At 38.5% G+C, this 22,777-nt stretch overlaps 2 protein-coding genes across 4 annotated transcripts in view; both read right to left on the bottom strand.

The window, feature by feature from the left end:
• Positions 1-4,583, bottom strand: part of slc43a1b (solute carrier family 43 member 1b) — a 37,312-nt gene extending 32,729 nt beyond the window's left edge. The window contains exon 1 of the mRNA XM_040145420.1: positions 4,373-4,583. The gene's annotated coding sequence lies outside the window, so the exon portion shown is untranslated. The remainder of the gene's footprint in view (positions 1-4,372) is intronic.
• A 6,521-nt stretch (positions 4,584-11,104) lies between these two features.
• si:dkey-28b4.8 (sarcoplasmic/endoplasmic reticulum calcium ATPase 2) overlaps positions 11,105-22,777 on the bottom strand; it is a 36,422-nt gene continuing 24,749 nt past the window's right edge. For all 3 annotated transcript variants that reach the window (XM_040145398.1, XM_040145400.1, XM_040145399.1), the window contains exons 14-24: positions 22,236-22,361; positions 21,913-22,134; positions 21,007-21,118; positions 16,608-16,846; positions 16,291-16,511; positions 15,905-16,107; positions 15,659-15,744; positions 14,218-14,351; positions 13,832-13,949; positions 13,456-13,590; positions 11,105-13,344 (exon numbers count right to left, since the gene is read on the bottom strand). In XM_040145398.1, the coding sequence (XP_040001332.1) occupies positions 13,162-13,344; positions 13,456-13,590; positions 13,832-13,949; positions 14,218-14,351; positions 15,659-15,744; positions 15,905-16,107; positions 16,291-16,511; positions 16,608-16,846; positions 21,007-21,118; positions 21,913-22,134; positions 22,236-22,361 (1,779 nt within the window). In that variant the 3' untranslated portion in view covers positions 11,105-13,161. The remainder of the gene's footprint in view (positions 13,345-13,455; positions 13,591-13,831; positions 13,950-14,217; positions 14,352-15,658; positions 15,745-15,904; positions 16,108-16,290; positions 16,512-16,607; positions 16,847-21,006; positions 21,119-21,912; positions 22,135-22,235; positions 22,362-22,777) is intronic.

The following is a 22,777-nucleotide window of genomic DNA, read 5'->3' as shown; positions in this document are numbered from 1 at the left end:
GGTTCTGTGCTTGGACCAGTTCTATTCACCTTATATATATGCTTCCTTTAGGCAATAATATTAGGACACACTCCATAAACTTCCATTGCTATGCTGATGATACCCAATTGTATTTGTCAATGAAGCCCGACAAAACCAATCAGTTAGCTAAACTTCAAGCTTGCCTTAAGGACATAAAGACCTGGATGACCAGCAACTTTCTGCTGTTAAACTGACACAAAACTGAATTTTTTGTGCTTGGCCCCCAACACCTCAGAAACACCTTATCTAATGATATACTTACTCTGGATGGCTTCGCCCTGGCCTCCAGTACCACTGTTAGAATTCTCCGAGTTCTCTCCAATCAGGAAATGTCTCTTAACCCCTACATAAAAACAAACTTCAAGGACTGCCTTTCTTCACCTATGTAACATTGCAAAAAATCAGACACATCCTTTCTCAAAAAGATGGAACAAAACTAGTCCATGCTTTTGTTACCTCTAGGCTGGATTATTGCAACTCCTTATTAGCAGGCTGTCTGAACCAATCTTTAAATACTCCCCAGCTGATCCAGAATAGTGCAATGCGAGTATGACAGGAACTAGGAAACAAGATCATATTTCTCCTTTGTTAGCTTCTCTGCATTGGCTCCCTGTAAAATCCAGAATAGAATTTAAAATCCTCCTCCTCACCTTCAAAGCCCTTAATGGTCAGACACCATCATATCTTAAAGAGCTCATAGTACCTTATTACCCCACTAGAACACTTCACTCCCAGAACACAGGCTCGCCTGTGGTTCCCAGAGTCTCCAAAAGTAGAATGGGAGGCAGAGCCTTCAGTTATGACGCTCCTCCACTGTGGAATCATCTTCCAGTTTGTTTCCAGGAAGTAGACACCATCTCCACATTTAAGAGTAGGCTTAAAACCTTCCTTTTTGATAAAGCTTGCAGTCAGGACTGGCTCAGGCTTGTCTTGAACCATCCCCTAGTTATGCTATAGGCCTAGACTGCCGGGGGACTTCCCAAGATGCACCAAGCTCCTCTCTCCTCCTCTTCCTCTCCATCTGTACATATTCATATCCCATCAATGCTCGTTACTAACTCTGCTTCTTTTCTCTCCCGTAGTTTTGTGCTTTCTCGTCTTTATCCTTTCTCCTCCTGTCACTTTCTGCAGGTATATCTGCCCCTGGTGCTAAAGAGTCTGGATCTGCCGACATGATCCTGCTCAAGACCCACTGTGTCAAATATTATGATTATCAACTATTATTACATTTAGTTTTATTAGTATTATTATTCACACTATTATAATTATTAGTTTTATTATTAGTCTCATTATTTTAACACATCTTTATGTTATACGTCTACTGTGCTATGTTGCCCCCCCCTCTCTTTTCTCCCTCTCTCTCCCTCTCTCTCTCTCAACCCAGCTGGTCGGGGCCAACGGCCGCCCACCATAAGCTGGGTTCTGTTGAAGGTTTCTACCTGTTAAAAGAGAGTTTTTCCTTGCTGCTGTTGCCAAGTGCTTGCTCTCAGGGGAATGTTGGGTCTCTGTAAATATAACTATAAAGAGTACGGCCTAGACCTGCTCTACATGATAAGTGCCCTGAGATAACCTCTGTTATGATTTGGCGCTATATAAATTGAAATTGAATTGGATTGGTAATGAATTGAATTGAATAGAGACCTGATGACCTCCATGAAAAACTTATGCCAGGTGAAGAAAGTGGACAGGTGAGGCTTAATCCAGAAGGTTTTGTAATTATAACACTGTGGCATTTCACTGTTCTCTTCCAGTCACAGACTGGTTTATAGCCCATCCAGTGGTGTCACGTCTTCTTCCCCCTGACTCTTCTTTTCTCAACCCAATTCAGGACTTCATCTTCTATTAGAGGTGGAAAGTTTATGACCACCAGCCACATGATCAGATGTCCCTCTCAAACACAGTGAATCCAGGATGTCTGGAAATATCTGCACAAGACTGCCAGGATGGATCAGGCTGCAAAAAAGGTCTTTCGAGGTGTGTTGCAGAAGAGGACATAAGGTGTGATGATTTGGATGCGAACTTGTCGCCAAATGCAGAAGACTGTGTTGACTAGCGCTGCTGTATTTCTGCTGGGAGCCAGTTGTTATGAACGTATATGAAGTGTTTTGGTTGCATTAGTGCGTGTTGGATGTGAGATTAATTGTTGTGCTGAGCTGCATGTTGGCGAGAATTGCATAAGCAGTTGTGAAAAAGTGATCTCAGTATTGAGAAATGTGTCTTACCAATTGTAAAAAAAAAAAAAACTGCAATATTTTAATTTGTATATTATTCAGGTGCTAACAGCAATAATAAATTTTGAGTCAATTATCACCAATAATTCCTACTTAAATTGAGACTATGTCACTTTTTAAAGGGGAAAAACAAAGTCTTACTCCTAAGAATGAAAACATTAATTCATTAGAAATAAAATTGATCCTTGCAAAATTTACTACACTCAGTGGTTTTGCTGCCACAGCCTTACTTGGTATGGTTTATGGTAGCTAATGTCAGTGAGCTTTATATAGATATTGTTACACAAAAAACTCTATTAATGAGTCAGTTTGTTGACTTTTAGTCTCTACTTGTTCTACTATGTTGGCTGTCGCTTGGCTGCTGTTCAGCAAAAGTTATTTAAGCTGGCTTTAAAGCACACCTTGCACAAATCATGAGGCATTATACTGTCCATGAACACAACATGGGGTCCATGAGGGACCTGATGGGACATCACACGATGTTACATTGTCACCTTGGCCCCATTAGTGACCCACATAAACACACACTACAGAATATGGAGCTATAGAGAGCTGAAGTGAAACTGGCACCTCTGGGTTCTGTTCCAGAAGTAAGAAAACCTCATTCAAAATCCCACTGATATTTGTAACTTTTCTAATACCTAAACACACAGCTTTTGAACAGAGCCTTTCTCAACAGTATGTTATGTGGCTTGCTCCATATGTTTAGATAAGAACAATGCAATTTTTATTCAGTATTTATGTTTTTTAATGAGGGGTTGTGGCAAGCTGAGAGATGTCTGTAATAAAAACAGCAGGACAGAGGCAGTTTTTAGACAGCAGAGATCACAGCTCTAAGGTTGAAAAAATTCCTTGTAGCTGCTGCTGTACTGGATACACATTTGTCTTAGAATATGGAAAGTAAACCCCAGGAACGAGCAGTTTTGTAACACATTGTGTTTACAAAACTGCTAGAACAGAGGCTTTTCATGACTTCACCTCTATATACTTTTTTTTTTTTAAATCCCAGCACATCACTTAACCTACAGTGTGTGGATCCCTCAAGGAAATACTGGCTTTCATACCTTCACGAAAACTGAAAGAACAAGAAAAACACCCCTTATTCTATCGAGTGTTGACATACAAAGATCAACCACAACATTAAAACCAGTTACCGGTTTATACATATATACAGATATATATATAAATATATATATATATTTTTGGGCTGATCGGTTTAGTATTCCAAGTTGGTCAGCCCTGGTGCTAACCTTGTAGTCACAGCAGCCTATAGCCTAAAAGAGCTTCTTTTGTTGTGTTACGTATTTGTACCAGTTTGTTACCAAGTGAAACCAGATACAAAGAACAAGTTTATAGCTCCTATAAAATGAGCTGAATGGAGTGCATTATGGTTGTTAATGTATTTTATTTTGATGTAACTTCCAGTGGTGGTGCATTTGCAGCTGTTCTGCCAACAGTTTGTTGACCTCTCTGTAGTTCGTTTCACCAAGTGGTAGATTATGTCAGTGTCAGAAATTCCAATATCTCCAACTCTGAATTACAAATCAGATGCTGACACGAACCTATTTTCCCATTTGGCCTCTCATAATTACGGTTTAAAACCTATGATGTGAACAAGACATAAGTTGTAATTACCGCTGTTACATCATTCAGTAATAGAGAAAAGAAAAATATAGATTTAATTCTATGAAAATGTTCAGGATTATTACTTTAAACAGTCTGGGTCCTTCCTAAAAACATTTTTGCCAGAAGCTTAATTATACAAAAGCCATATGCCACTTCCATCATTAACTCTCATTATCATGTGTTGTTTTCTCACACACAGAGCTTTTTTTCAAATGTTGTACATGTTGGACAATTGACAGTCAGTTATGGTGGAGGATGACAAAATGAATGAACATCACAGCTGTCGATGACTGACAAAAGCGGAAACTAACTGATCCTAATACAGTTTCTACAACATAACTCTAACTGAAAAGTACCCCCAGAGTGCAATGCTGTACAGCAACAAACTCCATTCATTAAAGTGAATAAATCCTCCCTGCGGGCTTTAAAAGTGGAACCCTTCACATGTCTACATTAGACAATCATTAATACACAACATGTTTAAAGTCGCTTACTTTACAAGTTGTTCTGCTCCAGTAGATGATCAGTATTTATATGATGATTCAGCACGTTCTTTCCACTATTGCCTCTGATTCCCAACAGGAGAAAGTTTGATTCTGTTTTATACTTTAATCTGTCTTTCTTTCTTGTGTAGATTTGAAGTGTTTTATCCTTCCCTCTGTGTGGCAGTTGTATTAACTGGCACAGGTGCACTCACACTGACTCTCCCTGTCTCTGTGTAGAGTATGTCTATAAATGGAGCTCAAGTCTCACCCACCCACCCTACTGACCTTAACGCACGCACGCATGCACACACACACTCACACACATGTTTGCACTTCTATCTTTGTGAGGACACTCATTGATATAATGCACTCCCTACCTGCCTACCCTAACCTTAACCATTAAAACTAAATGCCTGACCCCAACCCTACCCTAACCTTAACGTAACCTGATTCTTAATTAAACCCTGAAACAAAGTCCTAACCCTCAAACAGCCATACAACACACAAAAACAAACACACGTTAAGAAACAAAGCACAAACTTTTTGACTCTAATGGACCAGAAGCCGGGATTAATTTGCCCTGACCTAATGTGTCTGGATGATTTGATAGAAATGATGTGAACCCTGTCCTCCTGAAAAGCTGGCAAGTTGGAGATGTCAGGTCCTGGTTAGCCTGCTCACTGGCTCCATCATGTGATCAACTACAGTATGTCTGTTTGATGTAAATAGGTCTATATACTCACTGAGCACTTTAATAGTGACTCTCAGTGACTCTGACCGTGGCATGATTGTTAGTACCGGACAGGCTGGTTTGAGTATTTCTGAAACTGCTGATCTCCTGGGATTTTCACACACAACAGTATCTAGAGTTTATTCAGAGTGGAGCCAAAAACAAAAAAACAGCCAGTGAGCAGCAGTTCAGCGAATGGAAATGGCTTGTTTAAATTTATTTAACTTGGAAACATAAGTTCCCCTGCTGCCTTAAAAATGTGAGTTAACTGAGCTCAGGTTAAATTATTAGCTCAGTGTTGTTTTATGAGTTTTGAAAAGGTAAAAATAACTGAATTAAGTTAACTAAACCTGAGAAAATAAGTTAAAAAAACTTGAGATATTTAGTTGACTCGACTGTTTAGTCACATGGACAGTCATTACAGACAGATTTACTTTCTTTCTACATTTTCTCAGTTTAAAGAGTAAGCTCTTAATTTTTCATGAAAAACTCACAGCTGAGATATTTTGTACCAGAGTCTACAGTGGCTGTGAAGTGCAAATCCAAACGACAAATGGGAAAACACAAGAATAAATCACAAAACACGATGGCAAATAACAAAACGAAGCCATTGTTGTGGCATCTGCTCTGTGGTTGTGGTTTCTGTTTTGCTGTTATTTTTCGTTGTGATTTGTACTTCATGGTCATCACAAGCGTCAGTACAAAGAGAACGTGTTTAACTTTGTTAAACTCTAAATGTTAGGCAGGGGCATGAATGGTGAGTTTCCATGCAGTTGTGAATTCTCTATATGTTTCTGAGTGGTATGTGTACAGGCTGAGAAAACAAATCTCCCTTTTGGGACACTAAAGGTTTATCTTAGTAAGTGTACAGTGATCAATACTAACCTTTATCGTGGTTCACACCTTACATTATTATGAAAAAAAAAGCATGGCTTACCTTCACATGTATTTAAAGACACACAGCAAGTTTCTATCATGTCTGTTTTCTTCAAACTACAAAAAAGAAGTTTTAACTCTAAAAGAATGCATACTGGGAAGTCTGTTAATTTGCTAGTTTTGTTTCTTTATAATAATAATATAATGAGTTGAGTGTCTCAGCAGTTCATTAATTCAACTCATCTTTTCAAGTCAACAGAGCTCAAGTTTGAACAACTAATGTTTATAAGTTCTAAAGTATGAAAATTAAACTAGACATTTTAAGTTGAAAATAAGAAAACTCACATATTTACACTAAGGTAATGAGAAAAGATTAGTTGATTCCACTAAATTCCTGTATGATGTTTTACAGACTGGTAGGAGCAAACAGAAAGGCTATGGTAACTGAGATAATCACTCTTTACAACTGTGCTGAGCAGAAAAGCATCTCAAAATGAACACTTCCAACCTTAAGGTTGATTGGCTACAACAGCAGAAAACCATGTTAGGTTCCATTCCTGTCAGCCAAGAACAGAAATCTGGATGGGCACAGGCTCACCAAAACTGGAGAGTTAAAGACTGGAAAAATGTAGCCTGGTCTGATGAATGTGGATTTCTGCTGAGGCAGGGTCAGAATTTGGCATCAACAGCGAGAATCCATGGACTCAACCTTCCTTCTGTCAACAATCCAGACTGGAAGTGGTAGTGTGATGGGGATGGGAAAGTTTTCTTGGCACACCTCCAAACCAGTCAATCACAGTTTGAATGCCACAGCCTGTCTGAGTATAGTTACTGAACAAGTGCATCCCTTTATGGCCACAGTTTACCATCTGCTAAAGGCTACTTCCAGCATGATAATCCAACATATCACAAAGCAAATGTCATCTCAAACTGGTTTCATGAACATGACAATGAGTTCAGTGTACTTCAGTGGCCTCCCCAGTCACCAAATCTGTATCCAGTAGAACACCGTTAGGATGTGGTAGATCCTACACATCCTACCGCATCTCTTGATGCAATCATGTCAACATGGACAAGGATCTTAAAGGAAACTGCTTAAAAACATCTTGTGGAATCCAGGCCATGAAGAATTGAGGATATTGTTGAGAGCATAGGGAGCCCCTACCCAGTATGAGTAAGGTGTTCCTAGTAAAGTGCTCAGTGAGTGTAAATGGGTCTATTCACTGGACTATAATGTAATTTCACCCTCTGAGAGATTCATGAAGTACCTGACAATGCTCCCGCAGGATGCAGGAAGTGGCTTGTTGTAGATGACATTACCATGAATAAACAGCTGTGCATACTCAGATACTGCAGATAGAAACATTCACAAATCACTGGCACTTGTCCTACAATTTTTGAGGTACAAGCTAGTAATTTTCCAACCACTGCTGATGTTTTAAATTCCTGTAATGACAGCAAACTTTCCTTACAGAATTGTCTTGGTCCTAATCGTAGGCTACGGCTATAACAAAAGTATGTACAAAACGTAAGATACAAAAATTTCAGAAGCATACTCTCCAAAATGCAAATGTATATGAAGAATGCCCTAAATTGTAATTCAACTATATACATTAAAACTGCATTTAAAGCAGAATAGCAGACATTATTATACAATCTATTGTTGAGCTTTTGAAATGTGTCAAACATGCACAACATGCTTTATATCTGAACAATTTTATTATTTCTTGTTGTTTTCATTCCCTAAAAGAATTTCCCAAAACAACAAACCCCTCAACAGTAGAATGAACAAGAGAAAAAGTTAATTTTCAGTGACAGTGTGGAACGTTAACGCTGCTCCAAAACCTACTCCTAAAAACATTGGTGTCAGCTAAAAACAACAGTAACACTAATACTACTATTATTACTAATAATAACAATGATAATAATAATAATAATAATAATAATAATAAAGAACACGAGGGTAAACAAACGTGGTACACTGGGGATTTGTCAGAGCCGGGCTGTCATGGCATAATACACCTATGCAGAAAAATAAAATATCAATGAATAATAAAAGTCAAAAATAAATATTCACTATTAAGTGCATCTATGTGTTTTTCTCCTGCCTTAATGCTATCAGAAAGAAAACATTTTATTGCAACAAATGCCATCTAAACATTTTTGAAGTTTTCAAGCTATTATGAGAAAAAGATTTGGGGCTGAACTGATGAAAAAACAAACAAACAAGCAAACAAAAAAAGAGGCAGAAACTTGGGCATTAAAAAACCCCCCAAACACTTCTTCAATTAAAGTAGGAGCAGTAGTACCTAAAGCAAAGTTTCAATTAAAAGAAAAACAAATGACTAAATAAATTAAAAAAACAAAACAAAACAAAACAAAACTGTCTGTTTCCACAACAGGTCAGATGGTCTAACGCCTCCATAACAGTTTTTGACATCAGAAAGTTTAATGCTTTTCTATTTTAAAGCAACTGATTTATGTTTTTATTGAATGTTATCATAAAGAGGCTATTACTACCCACTATTAGGGACACATTCAGGAGAAGAAAAAGAAATGGACATTTGGAGAATACTGCAATATATTTTACAGAATGCCGCATATTGAGAAAAAAGTCACACTGTTGAAACAATAGTCTCAAATTTGAGTAAAGCTATTATCTATTTTACACAAAAAAGTCATATAATTACAAAATGAAGTTGCAATTTTATAACAAAATGCCATAATGTCAGGAGTAAAGTCATCATATTACAGGAGTGAAGTTGTAATTTTGAAAAAAAAAAAAAAAGTCGTAATATTATGGGACAGGCAACCAGAATCACCTGTCAAAGTAGTACTCTGTGCAGTGAGTGAATGTTAATGCTCTGCTACTATCCAGGAGAGAGTATCTCAGTCTGACAGGCAGCTGTGGCTAGGCCATATCATCAGTCCAGGGAGGGCCAAGGTGAAATGACCAGAGCTGTACTGTACATATTGTGACTTTATTCTCATAGTTTCATGACTTTTTCCCACAATATTTTTACTTCATCCTAAAATATTAGAACTTTACACTTCAAATCTCTGATTTTCCCCCCTAAAAGTAGCCCTAATATGCCATTGTCAGGGCCACGTGTGATACACAACATAAGTTATTGTAACTGCATGAATCAAAAACGTTTTTTTCACAAATAAAAAAAAAATCCTTTCAATGGCAAACAAAGTGAGATGTCACAATGGCATCACTGGAGAAAATGGCAAACAGTTCAATGATTCACACAAAAACACATTTAAATGAAACACTCACTGTCAGGCCTACTGTATATCTTGTGGAGTGATATCATTGGGAATATGTGTATTAGGGCTTGCAACGCATTGGTCATCATAACCAAATTCTGCATCTGGAATCCTTTGCAGTACACTAACACGGAGGCAGTTTTTCTGGTAAACAGATATGGGGAGAAAAGTAGCAAAGAAATTAGAGAAAGCAAGTAAAAACATCAGTGTTGCAGTGTACTGAGCGGGACTTGAGTAGTGAGAGTAATAAACACATAGGAGTATATTTAAAGCCCTAACACTAAGAACCATATTAATCCATTTAGCTTACATACATGTAGCAGTCAATTTACATCCTTTAGAGACAGACTGTACCTGGAAGTGCACAACAGCCTCTGCAGTGTCTAACCATGAATATAAATAATATAATCAACATTTCTAAACTAAGCAAACAGACTCAACTCATTCATCCATCATCAGTCAGTCTATGAAGCCTCAGGATGTGTAAAGAACCAGCAAAAGTCTGGTCAAGTCAAGTTACATTTAAGACTTTAAGAGCTTTTCAGTGTCAGTAACAATCAACAAAGAGACAATGAAGGATACTGAACTACAGTTCAAGATCTATCAGAATAAGGTTTTAAATGACTGACCTTTAAGATTTAAAATGCTATAATGAATTGTACTGCAGAACTTGACACAGTTTCAGACGTGTATCTCTTTTAGATTTTAGATTTTCAGTTAGGTCCAAAAGTATTTGGACAGTGATGCAATTTTCATAATTTTGCCTCTGTACACCACCATGATGGATCTGAAACAGAACCATCAAGATGTGATTGAAGTGTAGAGTTTCAGCTTTAATTCAAGGGGTTTAACAGAATATCACATTAACCATTTGGGACCATTTACCATTAACCATTTTTATACATAGTCCCTAATTTTCAGAGACTAAAAAGTAATTGGACAGTTGACAGACAATCAGTTTTAATGGTGTAACCTATTCTATTGCTATTTCATCACAAATTAAGCAGATGAAAGGTCTGGAGTTGATTCCAAGTGTTGAATTAGCATTTGGAAGCTGTTCATGGTAACTCTCAATATGTGGTCCAAAGAGGTGTCAATGCAAATGAAGGAGGCTTTCATTACGCTGAAAAAACCAAACAAACCTATCAGATCGATGGCAGAAACTTTAGGAGTGGCCAGATCAACGGTAAATTCTTAAAAAGAAGGAATGCACTCGTAAGCTCAGCAACACTGAAAGGCTTGGAAGACCACAGAGGACAACTAGAGTGGATGATCACCTTTCATACCACACAGACACCATTCACAATATCTAGCAAGGTTAAGAAAACTCTCGAGGAGGTGGGTGTATCAATGTCAAGGTCTACAATCAAGAGATGAATGTAACTACAGAGAATTTACCACAAGGTGCAAACCACTGGTAACGCACAAGAACAGAAAGGCCAAATTAGACTTTGACAGAAAACATCTAAAAAAGTCTGCCCAGGTCTGGAACAAGATTCTTTGGACAAATGAAACCAAGGTGAACTTGTACCAGAATGATGGGAAGAGAAGAGTATGGAGAAGTAAAGCAGCTCATGATCCAAAGCCACCACATCATCTGTCAAACATGGTGGAGGCAGTGTTATGGAATGGGCATGTATGGCTACCAGTGGAACTGGGTCACTGGTGTTTATTGATGATGTGACTGCTGATAGAAGTAGCAGGATGAAATCTGAAGTGTATTGGGCTATACTATCTGCGCAGATTCAGCCAAATGCTGCAAAACCGATAGGATGGTGCTTTAAAGTACAGATGGATAATGATAGATAAATAAAGCAACCCAAGAGCTTCTCAAGGCAAAGAAATTAAATCATTTTCAATGGCCAAGTCAGTCACCTGACCTCAACCCATTAGAGCATGCTTTTCATTTACTGAAGACAAAACTGAGGGCAGAAAGACCCACAAACATACAGCAATTGAATGCGACTGCAGGAAAGGCCTGGTAAAGCATCTCAAGGGAGGAAACTCAGCGTTTGGTGATGTCCATGGGTTCAGGACTTCAGGCATTGTCACTGACTGCAAAGGATTTTCATCCAAGTATTAAAAATAATCATATTATCGTAATCAAATCATATTGAGAGTTCCCATAAACAGCTACCAAATGCATATTCAACACTTGAAATCCATTCCAGAGAAACAATTGCAGAAACAATAATGTGTTTCTGCAGAACTAAACAGTTACAGTACAGACTTGGGCTGATCTTCCACTCTGCAACATATTAGAAGTGTGTGATGTGCGTTGACATGAATTCTGAAATGGTCTGTTAAGTCTTCCTTCAGAGGTTAAATGCCTGTTTTAGTCTCATGTCTGGTATCTACAAGAAAGTTCCAATAGTAGTGTGACGGAATATATTTGCATTGCAGCATTAAGAGTATTGGAGTGACCAGCTGGGGGTTCTAATGTACGTCTAATTATCTGGCCTCATCACCTGTTAATGACCACACAGTATTACTAATGAATTACAGTGGGGTTGAAAAGCTGGTGTGTATATGTGTGAGATTGCAGACAATTCACCACTTCTCTCTTTCTTATATCTAATCCACAAATTATTCCACCAGACATTTTTATCTAAAAGGTGCTATGTGTAGCATTTTACCATCAGTAACTCATCAGCATGCTATTAGATAGACAGTGAACTCAAGATAAAAAAAAATGGAAAAGAAAAACCCACAATACTCAAACAACACAATCTGAATCAAACAGATGTATCCCCATATTCATATATGAATAAAGCAAAGTCATAGCCGCATTTACAAAAGATTGTCAGACAAACTATTGTTTGACCTCATAAATCTGTCATCGTAGATTGAGGTGCTACAACGACTTCCTTGACTGCTTTTGATTGGATGTCTACGGATGTTCTTAACAACTGATTTACAGATTATTTAAGTGTTTACTAGCTAAGACATTTGTCAATTTTTAACAGTGCAACCTGATTTAATAAATTACTAGTTTTGAAGCCAGCTAGTTGTTACTAAGAACTCATGAAGGACTTAACACATGGAATTTGTGAGGGATTTATGATTAGCTGGTGCAACCCCATCCAGGTCTCTAAAAACAAGTCAAATGAAACAATTTGCTTCAAATCAAACTCTTTTAAAGATATATACAACTAAAAAAACCCAAAAAGTTGGGAACCATTGATAATCTACATTATATTTTATACTGTGTCTGGGTCCATTTTGGTGGGAAGTCTAAATGCTGAATTGCTTTAAGGCAGAAAGACAGATGTCTGTTGTTGTCCTTTCAAACAACAAACAAGTTAACACTGGCATGCTAACTTGCTAATGTTTATTTAACAAACCTTTAGTATCTCAGAATGTAAAAATTTGTAGGTTAGCATGCTATACTGACATAAAAGTAAAACTGAGGCTGTTGGTACTATGGTTTTTAGTTTTAGAGGTATTTTGTCTCAGAGATATTTCACTCATTTGTTTGCCTTAGGCAAGAAATTGGGGAACATGAATACACTTATCAGCCACAACATTAAAACAGTAACTGGTTTTAATGTTGTGGCTAATCAGTGTATGTACAGTCTAAGTAAGATATTAATTTACAACTGTGAGAAAGACAATTAGCTACACCTAGCACCTTTTCATTACAGAGGAAGTGATGGTGTAAAACTACCTTGCACTTTCCTTTTTCATGTTGTTCTGATTGTCTGCTGGCTAAAAATGTCACTTTTTATCCCTTACATTCCTGTATCTCAAATAATTATCGTCTTATGTCTCTCACACCTTGCCTCACCCTTCAACATTCCATGCCCAAGTCTGCTGCATTTTTTCCCTCAATAATCCTTCTTTAGCTTCTCTCTGTCCTCTTTCAGTCTCCTGTCTTTCACTGTTTCTCCTACAGTCCACCTGTCCTCTCTTTCTACAGTCATTCCCAGAAGATGTTAGTGATGTCAGAGTCCAGGCTGAAGATCCAGATCACTAGCGGTGTGGAGATCAGGACGAATGACCAGGACACGCCCCTCACTGACTGGCGTAGCCTTGTCATCATTGCACTGACCAATCCCGCACTAGCTCTTATCCTCTGCAGCTCCTCTTCCTCTTCCAATGTCTTTTCGAGTAATAGATTTGAACAAAGGAAAGGGTTAGACACAGACCACTTTAGAGATAAAAATAACCCTGCTGCATATTAACAGAGCCATTGTCAGGCATGTTCTCTGACCTGGATCTGGCTTCCTGGCTCGATATAGCTGCGGGCCAGGAACTTGAGGGCCTCGTCCATCAAGATGACAGGAAGTGACATTTTCAACACCACTACCCACTGAGGCCAAGACAGAGGGCGTATCTGGAATATCACCTGAAGCCACAGACAGACAGAAGCATGGAGCTTTATTCAAGCCCTGCACAGAGGAAGTGTCAGTGAACGGATGTTTTTTGATGTGTGGTATATGACACTATGGCATCAGTGTAGGACGACTATATGAATTTTCTAGTATGAAAATCATTAAATCACTGTTATCTTTAGTAGTAAACAATCATATCAGTGGAGACTTTCCAGGAACCGTTAAGTCACATACAGTACATGCATACATCCTTACCGGCAGTGGATCTACATATAGAATGAGGAAGTGTAAGGCCATGGACAGACAGATGGCTCCTACAAGCCAGGGGTTTGACCAGGGAGGCATTTTCAGCAGGGACTGGTTCTCTGAAAGACTGGACAGCATAAGAAAAATAAGAAAAACATTATTTTCACCTTTTACCATTTCTGTTCTGTCACTTTACAGTTTAGGACAACTTCATCTCTATCCTGGACCCCTAGCCTTCAAAAACCTACATACAGTTGTACAGCAAATCATTACACTCTGATTACTCAGGTGATAAATGACAATCACATAGTGACACAGGGCTGTATCATATCTTACACACAACAGCAGTGTAGGATATGAAGTTCAGTGTGTGGGTGTGTTTGTTTTGCTCTTACCTGTTCAAGGCGTTGCACATCTCTATGGTAACCAGGACAGACAGAGCCATAGTCATGGGATAAGGAGACTCAAAGACTGAACACTGCACACCAGCAAACTCAACGTGACCTTCACTGCACTGCAGGTAGTGGGACTGTGGAGGCAACAAAAGTGTAAATAACATTCCTCCCACCTTCCTACTTACTTGTCTCACTTACTTACCTGGGCAAAGTATTCTAATGTAGTGGTCCTTATGCTCAGTTATGATCCTGCAGGTGCACATCTCTTAACTAGAGTCTGACTGATACCTCAATATGGCCAATATTATCATCCAATACTAGCTTATCAAAGATCTTACCAGTATTGGCAAGAAATGTCAGTGCAGAAATTACAAACTATATTTGAGGTGTTTCACTGAAACAGTATTTCTGTTACGGACCTTGTCTACCAGAGAGTACTTTATTTCTTAAATTAAAAATGTTCTGCTTGGCATATACCTTGGTCACAATTCTTCATAATGCAGCCTTGAGACATCACTCAAAAGAACCCTCCTGCTATTGATACTTTAAATCTGTGTTAACAGGTTTTTCGGCATGTTGACAGCCTTTTAAAGTTGATATGGTGAGTACGCAAGTAAACTGACTTATTGGCTTATCCAGAGCAACAGAGCAACATTAGCGTAATTCCTGAACCTACGTCCAACATTCTCTCTCTTTTAGCTCTGTTTTTGGTCTCTGCCAACTCCTGAGGGAAGTATCTGGCTCTTTAGGTGCTAAATGCTCCACTATGTTCACCAGCTGGTCTCTGTGTCTGTCCGCTGTTTGCTGCTGAGCAGGTAGCGGGCAGGTCTCACCATTCTCATAAGCGTGAGAGTGAACCGAACCAATAAAGTTCTTTTTTTTTTTTTCTGCAGGCAATAAACCCAGTGAGCTGAAAAACACTAAAACACTCCATAGAGCCAAGGGGAACTCTCTTATAACCTGTGTTTTTATTTTAATGCATTCAATTTTAATATTTTTATTTTATCAATATTCTTCTCTTGTCCACCTCCCTCAAAACTCAGGTATTATAATGACATTGGAGCAGGTGATACAGCAGAGCCCTGGTCATACATCTTCATTAGGTCTGGCTTATAATGCATTTTTTTAATCCATTAGAATATTCTAAATAAGTAGTCGTGAATATCATCAAGCATGAGCTGTTTGTTATTCATATTATAATAAATTGCTGTCTTATTTTTAAAATATTTATATCTATTAACTGCTGTTTTTCAGTTTGTCAATAAATTGCTTGATAGTTTGAAATAAAGTTAAAAATGTACTCTTTTGCCTGTGTAATGTGGTTTCAGTTGCTCACTCTGTGCTAGTGCAACAGGGTATCTATTGAACTACAGTATATAATGAAAGACCACAGAGCATAGGAAGCATGGGTAGGTGTAGTGATGGGGAGATGTGTCTTTACCAGTTGATAGAAGGAAAGTTTAGGTCCATCATGAGCTGCCATAAACCACCAGGCAGCAGCTCCTACCGTGGCTGCTCCCACATAACCTGCAGAGGATGGTAAGTAGCAATGTGGTTCGTAACCTGCAGATTCTGTGTAGAAGGGCATCTAGTCTAGTAGGTAAGATGCTCCTGAGATTTTTGTATATGTGGTGGTATTAATAATCACAATTTGATGATGAAATTCTGTCCCAGGCTCAAGACTCACATCCGATGATGAGGTAGCGACAGAACAACCAGCTGGAGATGAGAGGCTCTTTGGGGGAACGAGGAGGGCGGGACATGATGTCCAGGTCAGGAGGGTTGAAGCCCAGAGCTGTTGCTGGAAAACCGTCAGTGACCAGGTTGACCCATAACAGTTGGACTGGGATCAATGCTTCAGGCATGCCGAGTGCGGCCGTAAGGAAAATACTGAGGAGGAAGAAAGGAAGGGAAGTAAATAGTGAGAGACTCAAATTATCCATAAAATAAATGTTATTTATCAGTCTTAGAAAATCATTCACTTAAGTTGGTACACCACTTGACTTTCTCCAAGCTTTTTGTATTAATTTTCTGCATCCCCTTGTATCAACTCAGTGTTTTTTCCATACTAACCAGACCACCTCTCCTATGTTGGATGATATTAGGTATCTGATGAACTGTTTCATGTTGTTGTAAATGGCTCTGCCCTCCTCCACAGCAGCCACAATAGTTGAGAAGTTGTCGTCAGCCAGGATCATCTCAGAGGCTGACTTGGCCACTGCTGTGCCGCTACCCATAGCGATGCCGATCTCTGCTTTCTTCAGTGCTGGTGCGTCATTCACCCCGTCCCCTGTCTGAACCCATGAGAGAGGGGAAGAGAGGAGGATAATTTAAGGATATCACAGGACTGGTTATCAACATGCATATGATCTGCAAGGCCATACACTCACCATGGCAGTAATGTCACTCAGGCTCTGCAGATACTCCACAATACGACTCTTGTGTGCCGGCTCTACCCGGGCGAAGCACCGTGCTGTCCGGCAGGCCAGACGCTGAAGGTGGGGGGGGAGCTCATCAAACTCACGTCCCGTCAGACCTCCGATGACCCCTGCGCCCTCCTGCTCCTCTTCTTGCTCTGTTATGATCCCCACCCTCCGACAGATAGACAGGGCTGTCCCCTTGTTGTCACCTTGAGAGAAAAAATTAACAATGATGAGTTGTAAGATTAATGCTTAGATTGATTTGTCCATATGGAATCACAGCAAAAGGAATATCACCTTTTTGAGACAAAATGACAAAAGTTTCCAAGTCAACCACAGAGTTCAGATTAGTTCACTGAGGAAAGCCCAAATATTGTGCATTTAAGTCTTTTCAGTGGAATTTGATGTTATTTCCAACTAAAATAGGACATTGGGTCGAGGGTAATAATCTTTAGTTTAAAATGTAAGTATTTACATAACTATGGTCTAATGATTCATTATTTGAAAGAGCATTTTCACTATTTGAGAAAACATTTTCAAATTGCAAGAGCTGCAATTTTATTTGTTACTTAATTAAATATGTCCAATTAATAATGCCTGTGTTAACAATGTTTTAAAGGAGTATTCCAGTATTTTAGTATTGTACTTCCAGTAAGTGTTTGGGACTCGCAAGAAAACACTTAGGAAAAGAATGGTCAAAATTAAAGGAGGAACCTAAAATATCCTGACTTTTAGCCACCGGTAGGGCTGTCACTTTTTCAGATAGTAAAGTTCGAACAAATTTGAACTGTTGCATAATTGGTGCAAACTAATTTGAACACAATCTATATAACTTAATCCCCAAACTCACAAAATTCTAAATAATGACTGAAAAGATAAGAGTACGGGACAAAGATGCACCACTTTAGTCTAAATTTGTATCTCTTTGAAGTCATATGATGGGGATATTAAAAAAATCATTTTCATTTGTTTGTACAGGAAAAATAAAAACTTGTGTTCAAACTGTTTTTTGTTTTTTTTAAAGAAATTAAACATTATATTTTTAAGCATGGGCCTAAAGCACCCCATTGACGTCAAAAAGACTCCAAAGTGGGGACTCATTCATTAGCACATTGTTTCTGCACATTTGCGCAAGCAAAACAAAAATTTTTGCTTCATTAATTCTCAGTTTATAAGCTATACAGGTCAGATAAATAAACTGTTATAACTTAAGAAATAATCAATAACAGGTGTGTTTTGCTTGCACAAATGTGCACAAACGAAGTGCAAATGAATGAGATCACTTTGGAGTATTTTGGGTGTTAATGGGGTACTGACAAAGTAGGCCTTTGCTTAAAATTTTAATATTTAATTTCTAATAATGGTTTGAGCTCAAACTTTTGTGTTCACAAATGAATTGAAACAGTTTTATGTGCCAACCTCATGGAGGTGTAATGTTTGGTAGTATTCCCTGCAGGTGTCAGTAGTTCGGTACACCACCATACTATCTGTTTATTTAGATGCCCAACCTGAATAATTAATGTGCAAGTCATTTGCAAGTATTATGGCAGTGTAGAGAATAGGCAACAGTGATAATATGTAGCATAACAAGCTCAGTAGCTCAGCTTGTACCTATCACTTGGCCATGGACATTTACTCATTTCTGGTACTTCTGTTATATTTCTGCTGTCTTTAGCAAAGAAGTTAGCTCAGTAAAAGACTTCTTTTTATCACAGGTAGGGAGGTCGATCTTGTCACCATGTGACACATCTCCTTAGTGAATTGTCCAGCTGCTGCACACATATGCATTACAGTCAACCTACCGACCGTTGCACTCTGCTCACTTTGATTGTAAAGGCAGCTTTTATTCCTTCACCCAGGCTTTGGACTTGACACATAGAGTGTGCAGACTGCTGCACCAAGTGCTGTAGCTATATATGAAGTATTGTTTTTATATTCTGCTTTCTCTTGTCTACCATTTATACTGTAAACTTGTTATCAAAAGTTATGTTGCACTGGAGATTCAACTAACTCTTTTTATTACGCAAACTTGTCTTGTGACAGTTAAATTCACCTTTACCTTGATCCACAGCTGTTTTTTTTTTTTCTTTTTTTTTAAGTAGTTATTTAAGTCATCCATATACTACATTCTTTTATACATCTTTCTGGTGTTGTTGATGGATAATAAAATTGTTGAAATGAAGTTTCAGTTTTTAATGTGCAATAAACGTATTTATGAAGCTCTTGCCCTAAGTTTGTTGATGGCTTTTATGGTGTATATCTGGCAGGAATTTTAACAACTGCAACATGCACAGTATTGGAATCACACAAGAAAACATTGATAGAGCTATTACCAGAATTTGTAATTAATTACAAGTCTATGTCTATGTTAGTTTTAACCAACAACATAAATAGTAAAAATGTTCATTAAATGTTGCTCTCCTTGAACATTGACAATGAAGAATCAAAAAATAGATATTAGTTTGTGCATTCCTTATCTGTGCCTTATGCACCTATCAATTTTAAAGACACTGGAAACACTAATTCAACAAAGTGTCTCATTATGAGGCATATGGTAATGTGGAAACACCAGTGTTCTATAGTTAATGGAAAATGTACTCAGTAACATTCTATCTCGGTAAGTTTATTCAAAAGTAAATATCGCAGAAAACTATTATCACATATTCCAAAAGCACATTAAACACATTTTTCAATTACAACAACTGTCGTTATCAATAAAACTAATATACATGAGCTGTACTACACTGACATGGAAATCTCTGTCAAATGAAAAACCATACAAGGACATGCAATATCAATTACTTAACCCAACTGCTTCCAAAATCTAACTGTCAAATCTTCAGTACACACTAAATAGTTTGTATGCCTAATACATACTTCTAAAGTGGTAACAGCAGTATAAATCTATTACAGGTGTCACATTTTGTTCCTGAGTTCACTTCTGGTTGGCCAGTTCCAGCCGTCTCCTATTAAAGACCCTTTTAAATTCAAATTGGGAACCACTTTCACCTGTGAAGGTCGTGCTGCGCTAGAGTTGATCCCTCACTTGATTACGATTGAATATTTTTAAAGTTCTGTTTTTAAAAATGATACAACCATCACCTATGTAACAACAGCAGCAATGAAGTCAAAGGTAACAAATTGAACCTGTGAATACTAAGGACAGAAAATAATAAACTTCTAAAAAGTTGGTCTGTCCTTTCATTAGAGGAAGCTGAACTGGATGTGGCTTTCTGCCATCATCATCACAACCCTGTTGAGAACTAAGGATGTTGTCCATGCAGTCTCCCTTCTCCACAACCAGATGAATGGCATCAAATACACTGCGCCATACATGAGGTTGTTCTTCTGTTAGCACAGATCATTCAGTTTCACAGTGTGGATTCCTTTACAATTACTGCAAAACAAAAAAACACTTTAGTTAAGACATGGTATGAGTCACATACGGATTCCAGCTTAACAGGATAGATGCATAAATGTATGCTAGCTAGCTTCATGTGTGAAGCTAGCTAGCTCCCTAGCTCTGTTAGCAAGTTGCATCCGCAATTCACATTAACTGTGATATTAACTGGGATGCTAATTATCTCCCCATCTCTGGTCAAAACACATAGAAAAAACACATCAACTTTTGGGGTGCATTGTATCCATTATATTTAACTCAAAATTGCATATAAAGTGCATTAAAATCGGAAACCATTAAGAAAATAAACATTTACTTACCAAAAAAACTGGATACCAGGGTCTGTTAGTCCAACTAAGCGAAGAACATGGCATATTTACGGTGACCGTGGTGAACCGAAAAATCATTACAAGCTAACGAACAGCATAACAATCTGTGGAAAATGCCTACTCCACCAACAAATAAAGAGAATTAACAGTAATTGCAACACAACTGAAGCAAAACAATGTACGCGAATCGGATTTAAACAGTGATGTTAACAGATCATTTCGATGTTTGCAAAGATCAAGTAGCAGCTAGTTCAGCAGTGTAAATGACAGACAGCTGGCGGTTAGTAAACAGTATTTGGAAATTCACCATTAAACTTTTAAGCACATGATATAATGATGTTTGTGATTATACTGAGTACAAACACTTTATGTAACTATGTAAATTACACAACATGTATTGTAATACCTGAAATTTAATACTCCAGTTGTAACAATAGCATAGGTTAGAAAAAATAACAGTTACATCTTTTTCCCAAATTTTTCATCCCTACATGATAGAAATCATATATAAGTATTTATTGTTGTTGTCTTACTATTATCTGGTATATTTCTGAGGTTTGTATCTATGTGAATTGGCACATGTGTAGTGAAGGTGTGAAATACACACATAGTTGTTTGTGTACATTTATGTAAACTGTACCTGTGATCATGATGACTCGTATGCCAGCCTGCCGACACATTCGTACTGCGCCAAGCACCTCTTTCCTGGGTGGGTCCAACATGCCCACACAGCCCACAAAGGTCAGGTCCGACTGGGGAGAGGGAAGAGAAAAAGAAAGACATAAGCCCCTTTCACACTGGACAAAAAACCCACTAACACCCACTAACACCTGGCTTTAGTCTTCAGTGGGAAAGGGCAAAAATTGGCATTCCTTTTCCCCTTTTCCGGCATGATGCTATGATACACGTCAAAGTTCCAGATGTTGGCGTGTAAATAGCCAGGAACATTTATTGTTTTTTACATTCTATGGTAACAAAATGCAATGGCAATTTTGTTCTTCGTATGCAACACTGGCAAGACAGCAGGGTGACAATAAGTAAGTGACCACCATAACATAGTCACTGGCCTCCATGTTCCTTTATACTGTTTACTAACCCTATTTTCTGGTGCGTTCGGGATGTTGAATGTGACACACCAGGGGGAAAAACAAAACAAAACACGAAAGCAAACTTATCTACAATCTGGCAATGGGAAAGGACTCAGTTGCCTTTTTAGGGGGTTTATCGCGTATAGAAAAACGTGCATATACACGCTAATTTTGGTGTAAAGAGGGTGATAAAGGACTAGTTTAGCTTCTCTACTTTCCCCAGCAGGGATCACCAACAGTGCATTTCTTTATTTAGAGTCACTGGTAAAGACTGACAAGAGGAGAGGTTCCAGTTCCCATTCAACATATGACCAACTTCATTTCAGGCCTTTAAAAATTATACAGATACAGTCTTCTGACCGGAATTTTATATCAGAGCTAGAGCAAACTATCTGGACCATGACCCCGTTTTGAAAATTTCTTATCACCATCATCACTGTCATCATCATCATCATCACCTCATAGTCAGCAAAGGCGGATGAGTTCTCCAGGTTGAGACAATGCATGTCAGGGGGCGTGTCCCTGATTGCCATGGCGAGGCAACGTAGCGTGTCTCGGCCCGCGCCCCACTCCCGCACAGTGGACAGGAGCCGCTCCCGAACTGCCATGCTTAAGGGCACACGAGCAGAACCGCTGACCCGGATATAATTACAGCGCTCCAGCACACTCTCTGGAGCTCCCTGAGGAGAGACATTGAAAAGATTAGACACATGGAGACATGACACTCTCTTAAAAGCCACTGGATAACCCAAGGGATCATAGCGAGTGCTGCGTAACTGACCTTGACAAACATCTTGGCTCCAGAGGCAGACCTGGTGAGTTTATTGGATGAACAGAAGACAGACATGGACTTCCTGTCTCTTGAGAACTCCAACGTCAGCTCTTTCTTCATCAGCTGTTTAATCACCTGAACACAACCAATAAAAAGACAGCTACAGTATGTACAGTTTTTCTTTAGTAGAGTTCAGTGCGCTTTATTGGCATAAATACATGGACTACCAAACACAGAAACGTTTGCTGAAGTCACTTTGAAACAGAGCTAACAGAAAACGAGGCCTCTAGAATGTCAAATCAAATCAAGTCAAGTTAATTTTATTTGGATAGTGCCAAATCATAGCAGAAGTTATCTCCCGGCACTTTTCATATACAGCAGGTCTAGACTGTACTCTTTACAATATCATTTACAGAGGCCAAACATTCCCCCGGGAGCAAGCACTTGTTGACAGTACCAGTACAGTGGAATCAAAGGGAAGTAGACATGAGAAAGACAAGAAAGCATGGAAAAGAGTTCAACAAGTCCTGCATAATAAATGGAGAGATCAT

The sequence above is a fragment of the Xiphias gladius genome, chromosome 15 (assembly GCF_016859285.1).
Source record: "Xiphias gladius isolate SHS-SW01 ecotype Sanya breed wild chromosome 15, ASM1685928v1, whole genome shotgun sequence".
In the NCBI taxonomy this organism is placed as follows: Eukaryota; Metazoa; Chordata; class Actinopteri; order Istiophoriformes; family Xiphiidae; genus Xiphias; species Xiphias gladius.
This window is presented reverse-complemented; position numbering and strand designations above follow the sequence as displayed.